Here is a 14,842-nt window from a genome sequence, read left to right as displayed (position 1 = left end):
TGCAATGTCTCCTGTGTCTTCTTCTAAAAGTTCCGTATTCTACATTTAGATCTTCGGCCAGTGTATCAGGTGTGAAGTTTAAGTTGATGTTTTTATTTTTTTTCTTTTGACATCCAATTGCTCCCGGAACCGTTGGCTGAGAAGACTGTCCTTCCTCCCCTGAGCTGCCTTCACACTTTGCCAGAAAAATCGATTGGCCGTATTTGTGTGGGTCTATTTCTGGAGCCTCTCTTCAGTTCCGCTGATCTGTGTCTCTCTCTTTACCACACTCTCTTGAGCGCTGTAGCTCTGTAGTGAGTCCTAAAGTCAGATGGTACCTACTCTTTCTTCCACATTTACTGTCTTTCACATCTGTGGTGCCCAGTTTCCTTCCTTCCATGTAACTTTTAGAATTAGCTTGTCTTTATCTCCTTATGTATTTATTTATTTTGGGAGACAAGGCCTTACACTTGAGCCCAGGCTGGCCCTCAATCCTCCCGCTTCAGCTTCTCAGGGGCCAGGGTGGATTTTAACCACATTATGGCTCTAGGTCAATTCTAGGAAAGCAGACACTTTTGCTGTGAAGCGTCCTGTCCATGACTACTCCAGGTCTCTCTGTTTGGGTAGGTTCTCTGTGATGTTTTCATTGGCATCCTGTGGATTCCATTTCTTTTTTCTCTAATTCTCTAGACCTTTTGCTCTCAGAACTGGTTGGTATTCTTAACAAATGCTGCTGAATAGGACGGTGAGCACACCAGGCATCCTTGCCAACCCTTGCTCCTGGTCTTAACGGGAAAGTATTTCCTCTCTCACAGCTCTCAGGGTAGTTGTGGCCCTGTGTCTTAGATGTCCCTTTTCAGATCAAAGAGGCTCTCTTCTGTTTGCAGAGCATTTTGATTGCAATGTTGGATTGTGTTAGATAATCTGTCAGTTGATATGATCATCTGTTTTTTCTTCTTTAGGCTGTAAGCAAGATGGAATTGCTTAAGGTCTAGGAAATGGGGGAATAGGGAAAAGAGATTTCCCACCCCATTCAGAGCCATACATATCCTGGGGACTGATCTTTCTCTGCAGCTCTTTCCACACAGAGGCCCACTTTTAAGCTTAGTTCAGCCCCCCGGGATGATAAAGGGGGGAAATGGAAAACTCACTGTTGGTTTGTGAGAGTACAGAGTCTAACTCTGTACTTCCCGACGTGTGCCAGCTGGTACTTAACTTTTCAGAGTCCTGAAGTAGCTGTGTCCTTTACCCAAGATGAATAAGAGGGGTGGAGTGTTGTGCTCTGTCTCACGTAAAAGAAAACTTTCTTTTCTAATAATTACAGGTATTCTAGGTTGACTTATATACTCTCTAAGTTTGAAGAATTTGCCTCACATGTGATGTTTAAGTGGTACTTTGTATTTAAGTACAAGCAATAGAAGCTCTAAGTGAGAACCAGGCCAGGAGTGGTGGTGCACGCCTTTTTCCCAGCACTGGGGAGCAGAGGCAGGTAGAGTTGTGTGAGTTTGAGGCCAACCTGGTTTATAGAGCGAGTTTTAGGACAGCTAAGGCTACACAAAGAAATCCTGTCTAGGAAAAAAAAAAAAAACAAGCAAACGCTATTAAGTGAGAATTACATAAAAGTAATTAAGTCATAGAAATATGTAAAAGTGAACTGCTCCCTAAATATTTCTCCTTAGACTATATTATTTATTATAAATTCAAAACACATTTAAATATTGAAATTTTTTGAGCTGTTAGCATTACCCTTCTCTGTCAACTCAGTGATTTTTGAGTTCAGATTTCTATGAACTTAGCAAGGAATCCAGGGAGAGAGCCCCACTGGATGGAGAGGTGGAGGAAGCTAGAAGCCGTAGACCTGAATGACTTCACATGCGTGATGCTGTGGAGACATAAGGTTAACTGGAGAATTCTGTTAATAAAGCGGAACTGTATCAAGCCTCGTATTTATAGAAAAAGAGGAGGGAGGAGTCGGAACGGAGAATCCCCTGTTCCGAGCATTAGGAGAGAAATGTCCCTGGGGTGGGAGCAGGCCTCAGGAACACACCGTGCACAGAGGTGTTCAGGGTGGGGAGCACCAGGCAGGTGTGGGTCGGTGACTCTGGAAAACTGTGGCTGAGCAGCAAGTTGAGAAGTAGAAGAAATGGAAAATAGGGATTGTATCCCACTGTGTAAGGTTTCGTGTATACATTTTAACTCTATTAGATTTTAGATTCTGGCAGGATTGATACATCTTTACCACACACAGTAAGCATCCAGTTAAGAGCTCTGTATACCTAGAGATACCCTGGTACTACCAGCAGGTGATCTCTTGGCTCTGGCTAAGGACTTGCAGAGTCATTGGTAAGGGGAGAAGAGGCCAAAGGTCCTGTTGAAGGTTGTTGGGAATGTGTTCTTTTAATGAATTCTTCATGCATAGTCTAATGCCAAAACTGGCCTTGAGCTACAGCATAAGAGCGTGTCTGTGGGAGTCCTTCAGACAGCAACCTGCTTCTTTCCAGTTAAAATCCTAAGGAACGTTTGCTAATGCACTGTTTTGCTATGTTTAGAAACAGCGCATATAACTTCTCCTGAGCTGCCCAGGGTCTGCTCGAGCTGTTCTTCCACAGCATCGCTTTAGGGAATTGCTTTAGTAAATGTCCCAGCAAATGTTTGTTTTGAATGAAGAAAATCCAACTTCCTAGACCTACATTGTCTTTTTTTTTCTCTCACCTCTAGGATCAGAATTCAGGCTATCAATGAAATTGGAGTTGGACCATTTAGTCAGTTCATTAAAGCAAAAACTCGGCCATTACCACCCTCGCCTCCTAGGCTGGAATGTGCTGCATCTGGTCCACAGAGCCTGAAGCTGAAGTGGGGAGACAGCAACTCCAAGATCCATGCTGCTGAGGACATGGTGTACACGCTGCAGCTGGAGGACAGGAACAAGAGGTGAGGCCCAGCAAGTGCAGCCTGGTGCCCCCGGCTTTGGCGTCCGGCTGCTGCTGCTCCTTCCTCCTTGTTTAAAGAAGGAACATAGGTGTTGCCTCTTGCATTTTACCCAGCGTTGTGCCCTCTGTACTCCCTCTGGAGTTCTTATGCATTTGAAAGATCCCAGGCTCCCTACGTGACAATGGATGCATGTTTTTCCCTTTATAAAGTCAGATGATGGAGAGAAATTATTGAAATAGAAATTTGTCAGATTCAAGTCCCCACTGTATAATAACATTATATTAGTCACGAGTTCAGAGGAAAATGGGACCTGGGAGAAATGGTACCTCTTTAAATATTCAGTAACCATCAGGACAAACATGTTTACCAATCTGAAATTGCTGTGGGTGATGTACAGATGGGAATGTACTCTCCAACTATGGGTGCTGTGATATCAAATTAACCAGAGCAAATAAGAGATTTGTTTTTTATAAGACTCCGTGCCCAGAAGACACTTGGAGATGTTGAAATCAAATCCAGGCTTTCACATCATGCTTACTTAACCTAACTTTATTTCCTCAGAAAATGGCCAATCAGAAGACAGGCAGCCAAATGGTATTCAGGAATAATTAGATGCTGAGCAGAAGTTAGTGGTGACAGAATATTCTGTTAGCAAAGGTTCTGATCAGAATCGGGTGAAAGGGAGGGTCATCATAAAACCAAGGCAGTGGTGAAATACTAGGTGTGTCCAACTTGTTGACAATATGACATGATGTTAGTATGCAAATGTGTTGGGCCACACTGACTGCTACCATGGAACACATGTATGCTGCAAGTTGGACACACCTAGACTAGACAGAATGTTCCTGGAGCATGAAACCAGTGCTACCCTGGGGGTTGCCTCTGTTGTATCCCTGTCTACATTACCACATTCTGTTCCAGTGCATGGGGTTTCCCCTCCCCCACACACATTCTTGGCCCACTGCTCTGCAGTCAGGAGGTGACGATCCAGAGAAGTTCCGGGGAGAAGGCGCCATGGCTGTACACTGGGCTCTGTAGAGACAGTATCGGCCAGTGACAACTGATAGGCAGTGAGTGGACGCTTGGCTGAGGAAAAGCAGCCAAACCTAGGCCAAGGAGACCCTGAAACCCGGGACAAATACTGTCCTGTGCGTCTACTTTGCAGAGCTGCCAGGAAGAGCAGGGAAAAGCACCCATGTGCTTCTTTCAGCTTCTTAGAGGTTGGCAGAGCTGAGAGGCCATGTCTGCTAAGAAGAAAGAAACATGTAAAGACATGGGAAAGACAGACATTTAAGGATCCAGAGCATCCATGATGCCTCTTTTGGCCTTCCTGTCCTGTTCTGAATGTCCTCACACAGCCTGCCTACCTATTGATAATGTCCCAGAGACGCTGGGGACATGGGAACAGCACAAGGGCAGGTGACAGCAGCTTGAACAAGGAGTCCTTGACCTGAGGACAGAAGCGTGCAAAGGACATAGCTGAGCATGAAGCTGGAGGAGAGCCTGGGCAGCAGAATAGGGCGACTGAGGCCACTAACAGTGAGAAACAGACAAGGGAAGATGAAGGGAAGCAGGATGATAATGGCGACCAAGACGATGGTGATGAGTCGGGGCCAGCAGTTTCTATAGTGGTTAGCCTCTCTGCACACCTCAGTCCCTAAGGAAAGTTGAAGAGTGAGGCTGCATAAGACATGTTTTCAAACTGTACAGCACCTTGTTTAGTACAGTAAACAAGTAAACATCTTGTAGGTATCCCCAGGAGCTGCCACATTAATCCCCCTGATGCAAGCAGGGGGTAGGATTTGATGTGGAGACTGAAATCGAGATCTTGGCCCTCAACACAGTTGGCTCTACCAGGGGATGGTAGTGTCTGTCTCTGATGCAGCTTAACAAAATAATAGCCCTGTTACACTTCATAATGCCAACCCCCCCCCAAAAAAAAAAACAAAAACAGGAGAGAGTTCCAGCTGTTTTGTTGACCTTTGAATGTAAATAAATACAATATTCATAGAAAGAGGGAAGGAGATAGAGAGACAAGCCGAGAATTTAGTGCCCCTGGGGAAAAGTGTGATGGGAGTTTGGGCCATATGCATGCAAACCACACATTTGAACTTGACTTGCCTTCCCAGGAAGACCAGGTGGAAAGAAAATAAAGCAGCCATTGTCCTGTTGGAAACATGGCCAGGCCAAGAAGCACAGAGACAGTGATGTTGATTTTGAGAAGGTTGTTGAAGATCAAAAATGTCTTTTAGATGCTAAAGCATTCATTCTATTAGATATGTTTCTTTGGATCTGTTTTTAATGGATCATTATTCTACCTTGAAGGAAGTTCTCAGCCACAGAGGACTAGCAAAAACAAGCATTCTGAACTACCAAAAGTTGTGAGAGAGCCAGTATTAGGGAATATTTCCAAACCTTTACATTTTCTCCAGGCCTTTGCATCTGTTAGCAATAGAAAGAACCTTCCTTAGGGATATTTTCTATTTCCCCAAGAACACAAAGCACAGAAGGGCAGGAGACTGCACTTTACCTGTCCGTGAACCTGGAGTGCCTGGGCAGCAAGGCTCCCTATTCTCTGTAGCTCTGCCCTGTTGGGACAGCCCCCCGAGAGTGCCTCATATGGAAAATGTGCAGATGGCGGTCTCACCTTTGGCACAGAGCAAATGCTCTAGAAGCATTTGTACAACCAAGTGTGGCTATCATGAGACACCTAAATATGACAGACAGGAAATAATGCATAATCTCTAGGAGCCAATGTGTGCTTGCCCCTTTGAGAGAAGAGGAGAGGTGGGGAGAGGGGAGGAAGCAGAGATGTGCTAAGGCTCGCCTTGTTCGTCAAATAAATCACTTGCCTAAATAGAACTGGCAATTTAAGAAATTTGACCATTAGGAACAATATTTTTCTTAATTTTATGAGCTGGAATCCAAATTTATCTTTTCTAAATTAAATTTGTTGGTGCTCTCAGAAAGTTATTAAAGTGATGTGAGTCCTGGGCATAATCCATTCTTATTCTATTTGTGGAATGGTTTTCCTGGGATTTAACAGATGAGGACAGCCTGACTTTAGTTTGAAGATGACCTTCCTTAGTGTCTGGAAGTCAGCACTCCTGAATGGCCCTTTGAGTCCAAGCCTTTAATGCCAACTCTTAACTCAGGATCAAGGACAAAACACTGGACTTGAATATATCACAGTTCTGTTAGCATAATGTCTGTCTGTCCATCTGTCTTCCTGTCCTTCTGTCCATTCTTCCTTTCCTCTTTCTTTCCTCCCTTCCCTCCTTCCCTCCCCCATTCCTCACTTTCTTCCATGTAGCCCAGGCTGACCTTCAATTCCTTGTGTGGCCAGGATGACCCTCCACTTCCGGTCTTCCTGCCTCAACCTCCCAATGGCTGAGATTATAGGCATGTACACCACACTTGGATTTATGCAATACTGGGGGGGGGGTGTAGAGACCAGAGGCCCCTAGAGCTCAGCGTCCAGCAAATCTAGCCTTCTGAAGTCCCAGTGACAGACCTTGTGGTAAAAAAAGAAGGTTGACAGCTGTTCTGAGGACAGCACCAATGTTGACTTCTGGCCCCGACATGAGCGCGCGCGCACACACACACACACACACACACACACACACACACACACACACACCTCCCTGTGTGTGCACAAAGTGACCCAGGGATTCAAATATATATTTTAAGCTTTCTGAAGGAAAATTTTATATGTTGAGATCATGCAAAGAACATGCCAGGCGCTAGAAGCTTGGTTTACATTTAGTTCCTTGAATAAAAAGTGAAATATGCTTCTCTGTCCCCCACCCTCCCTTTTTCCCTCCCTCTCTCCCTTTCTCCTTCCCCTTTTGGGCCCTTTTCCTATAAACAGAAGGCATCCTACAGGTCATCATGGCCCAAAGCCTACCTCAGGGTAAACGCATCAAGAATTCTTGCAGCTCAGCTGCCTGGAAGTTGGTTCCCTCTTCATTAAGACATGTATTTCTCTGTATTCAAGCTTTTGATCGGCAAGATTCCAGGGCTGTATTCATAGAGCAGCCATGCTCCCTCTGAAGGACTAAGTTCGTGCCTAGTGTTTAGGATGCTCAACTCCCAGAATTCTTTCTTGAATTACTGCTGTGTGCCAGGCCTTAGGAGGTATGTGACATATCTGGAGGAGCTGATCTTGCTGAGAAAATGAATTAGCATTCAACAGTGAACAGAACGTATAAGAGACTTTAATTTCAACAGAAAAGCAGAAATTAGATTAGTTTGCCCTTGTGGTGATTAGGTGCATTACTCCTAACAGATCCAGCACAGAAAATCGGAATGGTTCTAGTTCCCGTGTTGTGCCAGAAAAATGCACACCCTGAGCAAACATTCTCATAAAGCCAAGTTAACCTAATGCGCTCGCCGGACGGAGTCCAAGGACCAGCTCGTAGGCTCCAGGTCATAGCGCTGCGCTGGCAGTTTGGGAGATGTCTTTGTCTGTTTCTAAATGAAATGTTGCCTCTTCTAATGGAATTGGAGTTGATGCTGAGCCCCACCCTCATCGGACCGTGTTCTGGGTAGTTGTGCACAGTCCTGAAGCAGAAGGACTTAAATTCCAAGAGTGTATTCATGTTTAATCTGTTGCTTGGGGTTTGGGTCAGACAGCCAGTGTTTTTCAAAGTGAGGCTCCAGGGAGATTAGGCAGGGGGAGGCATCTAATGGAATGAATAGTCACTGCCTGCCCTCCCTGGACAGCCTTTGTAACTGGGACACTTCCCCAGCAGCGAGGGGCTGTGGAGCTTGGTGATGCTTCCAGAATCACTAGCTATTGACCATTACTGGGGGGGGGGACAGTGGGGGGGGGGAAATACCTGTGTTTTTATGGCCTCAAGGTTTCTTTAAACTCCAGAAGATCACACTGTAGGGAGCTAATGAAAGGGACAGAGAGCGTGAATGAACTGTCTCCGTGTTTCTCTGGCCTCCATTCTCAAACCTATTGCTGATTTAAGTGACCAGCCAAGAGGTTCAGAACCCTCAGGTTTCCAGTGCACTTGGTCATCCTTGCTGGGGAATGGCTACTTCCCGCAATCCCCAGGCCGCAGCTGCAGCTCTCAACACTCCTGTCAGACCTCTGTCCCAGCCCTAGACCTGCTGATGACTTTTCAGATGACCAGAGGTGCGTGCCTGGACTGCTTGTTACCTAAGTTTCCCAGGCTACAGAGTGCAGAATGATGCTTGGGGCTCCAGTCCCTGATTAATAGAGGAAAATTATTTTAGACACATTTTAATGTCTTAGAATAAAATCATAAAGATTCATCCTAAAAGATAAAAAGTATTGCTAGCTTGCTCAACTTCAGGCCAAATACCTTGGAGCAGTCAGGGCTGAGGGGTGGCAAGGGACGACTTGAGATCTGACTGGACACGAAGTAGAATCCAGATAATGGGTTTTACCTCTGATTTACTCTATAAGTAGATAGCATGAAAACGGTTAGTACTTTCCTGCACTGAAGCAAGGCACTGCTGCAGAAGTGGACAGCCATCTGGAAAACTCGGGAACTCGTGTCCTCGGGCGAGACTCAGTCCACACAGAAACCTGCAGGTGGCCAGCCTCTCCGAACCTTGAAGCTGGGGAGGGGCTTGCTATGGCTGCAAAGGAGTTTCTTTTTGATCTGTCAATGACTGAAATGCAGTTTAGGCAATACAAAGTGAGCATAGGATTCTGTCCATTCCTTTCCTTATAAAAAGGGCTGGAAAGATGGCTCAGCAGTTAAAGCTGCTGGGTTGATTCCCAGCACCCACATGGCAGTTTGCAACAGTCCTGGGGATCTGGCGCACCCTCTTCTGGACACCAACCATGGAGGTGATGTGCATTCAAAACATAAAATAAGTCTGAAAAAATTAAATTGATGTCATTTATCAATAATAATGAAATTTTATTTCTTGGGGGAGGAAACATAAAAATCCAGCTCATTAACTAAAAAATTGTTACAGTCTAATTAATTCACAAGCCCAAAGATCAGTAGACAACTGGGAACAGCAGGCAGGAAGGTAATTAGCGCTTTTCCCATCAGTCCTCCTGGGAATAGCTTCTGGCACTTTCATATAAACAGGGACTCTGACCAGTGTCGTCTGGCATCAGTCTAGGAAATGGATTCCCTGCCCGAGGTGTCCCCACACAGTGCCATCTGCGTCCATCTGCTCCTACACAGAAATGGTAGGACTCTGTGTTCCTGGCACAGTGGGGCATTTACTGTCCATGTCTTTAATATCTTCAATTTCTAAACATGATTTGAGTGACATAGGAAACACACACACACACACACACACACACACACACACACACACACACACACACACACGGAGCCCAGAGAAAATAAGAAAAAGAGAGGGAAAGACGATAAGATGATATAATGTTCATGAATATGCCACGCTGGATCTGTGGGCAGCTGTTGATTTATGCTGTTGTGAAATGTGTTTTGAAGGGTACCACTTGAAGCCTTTTGTGAACTGCAGGCCATTTTAGGCCAGCAGGTTAGTCATATTGAGTAGTTAATATATATGAGCTGGAGTGAGCCTAAGATTACATGAGCAGTGCCGTGGGGGGTGGGGACGACACACAACCCTTAGCATTAAGTCTTGTTTGCACAAAGAATTTAGTAAGCTATTCAGAGCATTCTTGGTTTTCTTTCTATATTGTTTTCTCTTGCCCCCAATGGTTTCAAATGAAAGAACACATAAATATGTGATGTGGCCGAACTTACTCCATCAGATGCCCTTGGTGCAAACACATCACCTTTCTCAGTGAATGTTAAAGGTGAAGACCCCGGGTAGAAGAGCGTGGCTCTTGCTGGGGCTTTGCTGAGACTGTCCAGAACCTGCTGCTTTGTTCATGGTGTGTTTTCTATCAGAGACTTTTCTTGATTCTTTCATTTAGATCTCATAAAAATTCCTGTCAAGTAAACCTGATTGTTAGTTGGACAGTCTGGAAATGGAGCTCTTAGTCTGACTTGTAGAATCCGTGGTGCAGGTCACCAGTTCTGCACTGAGGCCCAAGGTCTCTGTATGCCTCTGTGCTCCTGAGACAGCCCCTCTCACACCTTAGTCCAGAGGACTGTGACAGACAAACAGAAAAGCAGAAATATCTTATGTTCGCAGGAGTGGAGAACTTTCTCAGAGTACCTTTTCGTAGTCTTTATTTTCAGAACTCTTAGGTTCCTGCAAAACTGAAAAGGCAGTGCAGAGAGCTTGCAGACCCACTCCCCACATCCACAGCCTCCCCCCTTCTCGGCCCGCCAGAAGAAGTCTAGCCTGCCTTTGGTCTAGCCGCACTGCTGTTCACGTGTCTCCCTGGTTTGGGTGACGGATGAGGCCATGGATCCACCATATACTGCCCAGAGTCGTATCATTGGCACATTGGCAACTGTCGGTCCCAAACGTGTTTGTCAACATCTGGCTGCTGTGTTTCAAGAAGCCCTGACAGGGCTGGAGACAGAACTGCTACAGAGTCACTTAGATCATAACCTGTTAACGACCCAGCTAAACTGCTTCCTTTCCAAATGTGTATTTTTAATATTGGAGACACTGCTCCCTAGTGTTCTCCCTCCTCAGTCAAATTACCCAGTCTAGGCCTGGGTGTCCAAATCTGGAATCCCAGCACTTGGGAGCCTAAAGTCGTAGGGTCATGAGGTCATGAGGCAATAAGACCCTGTCTCGAAATGGTGAGCTGCCCCAAGATCCCAGAGTGGCCTCTGGCTCTCACCTTGGCTGCTTTGGTTGGGTTTGCCAAGAATAGGGTGCAGGGTGTTTACCTGCTCCTCTCCAGAAGCCTCAGAGAATCGAGGAGACAGGAGTGCCCTTGCGGGGACATCTTTCGTTTCTCCAGCTTTGGAAAATAAGGTGAATCATTCATGAGCTTTGGTGCCTTGCCACCAACAGTATTAGTGGTGGTAATACTAAATAGTTTTCAACACTAGTATTCATTGAATACTTCATAACTACAAGGCAATGTGTAATGCAGTATCCATTACCTCATTTCTTTCTCACAGCAACCCCACAAGATGAATTCTTTTGCCCTCCTTTCCCAAAGGAGGAAATAGCTTACCTGGTTAGATAGCCCAAGCTGGCCAATAGAACTCCATCCTTGTTATCCATTCTGTTTGACAGGGGGGGGGGGGGGGGGGGGAGAGACTAATAGACCAGCATAGCAGTACAGTAGAGGCCCACATGTGTTTCCACCCTGGCGAGTCCTTGGGCTTGCTATCTGTGGGGCTTCATGGCCACAAAGTCTGGCGGTGGAGTGTAGATGCCTTAGAGATACGGCCAGTATAAGACTAGGACTTCTGGGACTCCTTTGAGGAGCTGTGATTCGGAAGCCGATGCTTGGGTTATGTATGCCTGTGCCATGGTTGAGAACATCATAGAGACATAACTGCACTGCAGGAACCATGCCACCTGCTTGCAGCTCAGTGCATTTAAACTGGGGCGTCTTCAGTCTTTGTCTCTTGGGATGTTGGGATTGGTCAATTCTTTTTTTCCCCCCTATTTAGAGCTGAGGAACGAACCCAGGGCCTTGCGCTTACTAGGCAAGCACTCTGCCACTGAGCTAAATCCCCAACCCCAGGCATGGTGAATTCTATCACGGGGGCTCTGGCTTGTTTAATCAATGAAGTTAGCCTTTTACAAGAAGATTGAAAAGAAAGAAGATGAGGTCAGTCTGCTAGAACAAATACTTGCTGAGTATTTTAAATTTTCCAGAATGGCTCCAGCCATGGGTTTGATGTCCTACCCTAACTCCCAGCATGGCCACATAAGTCCCTGGCTCTGAAAAAGTCTGACATCTCCCACCTCCTTGAGTGAGAAACTGAGGGGTGACAGCAAGCGAGGATTGCCATTTGTGTGTCGGTGTGTGTGCGTCTTCTGGTTGGTGTGTCCCGCTTGGTGTTTGAGGAGCGTGCTACTTACGCAGTTTGGATCCTAGTATGAAATCAGGTTACTGAATTTGCTTCCGTGAATTTCTTGGTGGCTGTGCGTACTTCTACCTTGGTATGTAATTGAACTTTGGCACAAATATGTATCAAACCTATTTTCTAAAGGAAGTGCCATCCTTGGAGTGTGGCAGGGCTGGAAACAGCTCTCCAGACTTAAACACTGAGCTTGCTGCCCCTGTAATGGAGATTGAAGAGTGGCCCTCCTAAACGAGGGCTTCCGTCTGTGACACAGTTAAGGGCAGCCCCTCCCCCTCCCGCTGGCGGCGAGTCTGGCCCAGGTGAGCTGGGTTAATAAGTACCCACTTGCCTCTACGTTAGCCGGCCATCTTCATTAAGCAGGCATGTGTTGAGCGTGCTGAGTGGGTTGCCATGGTTATTTGTGGGTTTCAACCTGGACTCTGGCTTTCCTTGAAATTAATGATGTTCAACCTTCAATAAAAGGCACTTCCTCCTGAAGCAGAACAGGCAGGACCGTAAGTGAACCTGCCAGGGCTTGGGAACTCAGTTAAGGCTGATGAGTGGCAGGACATTACACACTGAGGATTGGCTGGCGGGGTTTTCTCTTCAAGCTCTTCAGTCTATCCACATCTTACTACCTGGATCCACCACACCTTGCCATCTAGAACTGTTCCACACAGAGCAACGCTGCTACTGCCCTTCAGAACTCCCTACCCTCACATAGGCCCAACACCCTCAGGGTGGTTCTCAGGCTACCCGGAGCCCAGCACACACCCGGTTGTTAGGAGTGCTTGCCAAATGAATGCAAGAATTCTCCTCCCTGAGCCAAACTAGCCCTGGTCAGACATTTTGAATGATGATTCCATCACTGAGTACCTTACAGTAGTTTCTGAAGATAGTGGAGTATCTACCTTGGATGCTGAGGGAACTCTGGGCCCTGATAGCCAGGTATGGCATGTGTGGACCAAGACCGTGTGTTTGGAGTTACTCAGGGTTGGTTCTCAGGGTGTTCCTGGGCCACTGAGGTTTAAGTACTGAAGAACGTTTGGAGAATTACATTGTTTTCAAAAATCATACAGTTACGAAGTGATAAAAGTATATTTGTAGCTTTAGGTAATCCAGTTTCCCTAGAGGGGAAGAGTTAAGTTTTCAAGGTACACTGAGGAAATCTCTAAAGTACAAGGCTTATTTTATTAATTCATAGTTTAGGTAATTATGGTTCACAGTCTTTCCAGAGGGCTCAGTCAGTAGGCAGACTTGCTGAGCAACTTACATAAAGGAGGGTGTGGAGCGCCATCTGTACAGAAGTGAGGATTGCTTTGGTTTCTGTGTGTGCTCCCATACACATGAAGCACACACACAAATAATAAATTAAGATTGAAAAGATACTTTAATTAGCAGAGAAGTATAAAATAGTTTCAGACCAAATGATAGAAGAAACCAAAATCTGCCAGTCAAAACTGCCCAGCTGGTCCTTGCCATATTTTCTGTTATTTTAATGACCCTAGTGATAATTCTGAACAGTACTTTTTGTCTTTTTGTGTATTTTCTCAAAGATACATAATCATAGATGTCTTTTTGCCAGCTTAGGAAAGGGCTTTATGAGGTCTTGTATAAATAAAGATCAACATTTAAAGGATTTCCTAAACTTCTGTTATTTGAAAAATCTGAGTAAATAGGCATCTTATTTCTCAAGTGACCAGTGGACAGTAACTTCATTGCTAAGAACATAATCAAAGGTGAGTTACCACTAACCATAATGAAACACTTGAAGATTCTGTTTTTTCTCAGGAAGTAAAAACATGAACAACTAATGTTTCTGAACCGTGGTTGTACTCTTTGCATGTGCTTTGCTGTTTTCTGTCTATAAACATCCTTGAACAGTGAACTGAAGCATTACATACAGCTGTCATTTCAGGTGGGAAGAGGATTTCTCAAGTAGCCCCGACTTGAGTCTTCCTCACAGTTTATCAAAACAAGAAACTCACATGACTAATGGGTTCCACTCCTTTCTCCACCTAGGTTTGTTTCCATCTACAGAGGACCCAGCCACACCTACAAGGTCCAGAGACTGACAGAGTTCACCTGCTACTCCTTCCGAATCCAGGCAGCAAGTGAGGCCGGGGAAGGACCTTTCTCAGAAACCTACACCTTCAGCACAACCAAAAGTGTCCCTCCCACGCTCAAAGGTGTGTGCAAACAGACTCTGCTGCACTGTCCCGGGAGGATAGAAATGCATTGAAATCACATGCAGGAAAGTCAGTTATAACCATAAATGCATTCTTTATATTTCTAATAGCAAGATGAAATCAAAATTTCTCAAAAAAGAAAGCTGTGTGAGGGGGTCTGGAGTAAATGTCTGTATGTGTGGACTACTGCGTTCTGCATAAATGTTTATTGCAGACACTGTAATAATGAGATAGTCTCGTCCCCTTACATGATAGACAAGGAACTGATATGAGCGACAGCCTTTGTGTTAGCAATGAGTGAGAGGTGGTTTAAGATTGATTGCCCAAAATGGTTTTCATATCTCCTTTCCTGAAGACATTCAGAGGTTGGCACTCATCTCTGGGTGACTTTGGTGCCTGGAAATTAGAGCCTAAATCAGGCAACATCAGCATTTCCCTGTGGGCACATACACTTTCCATGGAGGATGCTCTTAGAAACCTGTGGCAGTGACCTTCAGTGTTTCTCCTGATGTTTTCAAGGTTTTCCCCTGGAGGACTCAGATCCTGCAGAAGTGCCATGACAGCAAATATCTAAACCTCCCTTCTTTCTCAGGAGGGTAGACAGGGCCACTCTTGCTGGGCCACTGCTCCAAGTCTGCCATGTCCCCAGTCCCGGGGTTGTGGGGGAGTGGGGGAGCAGACTTGCGTAGCAGGCCAAGCTTGCACGTGGGCTCCTGAGCCTTGTTCTCTTCACCCAGAAGTTGTGTTCTTACACAGGTCCCTGGAACTTCTCCTTAGCCAAAGCAGCGTTGTCTCGGCCAGCCATTGCCCCAAGTGGCCCTGATGTTG

General features: G+C 45.7%; 1 protein-coding gene across 4 annotated transcripts in view; it reads left to right on the top strand.

Moving 5' to 3' along the window:
* The window catches only part of Fndc3b (fibronectin type III domain containing 3B), a 318,394-nt gene that overhangs the window by 295,176 nt on the left and 8,376 nt on the right, over positions 1 to 14,842 (top strand). For all 4 annotated transcript variants that reach the window (XM_028875811.2, XM_037206506.1, XM_028875812.2 and 1 more), the window contains 2 exons: positions 2,698 to 2,910; positions 13,848 to 14,014. In XM_028875811.2, coding sequence (XP_028731644.1) covers positions 2,698 to 2,910; positions 13,848 to 14,014 — 380 coding nt within the window. The remainder of the gene's footprint in view (positions 1 to 2,697; positions 2,911 to 13,847; positions 14,015 to 14,842) is intronic.

Source organism: Peromyscus leucopus, chromosome 6, assembly GCF_004664715.2.
Source record: "Peromyscus leucopus breed LL Stock chromosome 6, UCI_PerLeu_2.1, whole genome shotgun sequence".
Lineage (NCBI taxonomy): Eukaryota > Metazoa > Chordata > Mammalia > Rodentia > Cricetidae > Peromyscus > Peromyscus leucopus.
Note: the sequence above shows the minus strand (reverse complement) of the source record. Positions and strands in the feature narration are given on the sequence as shown.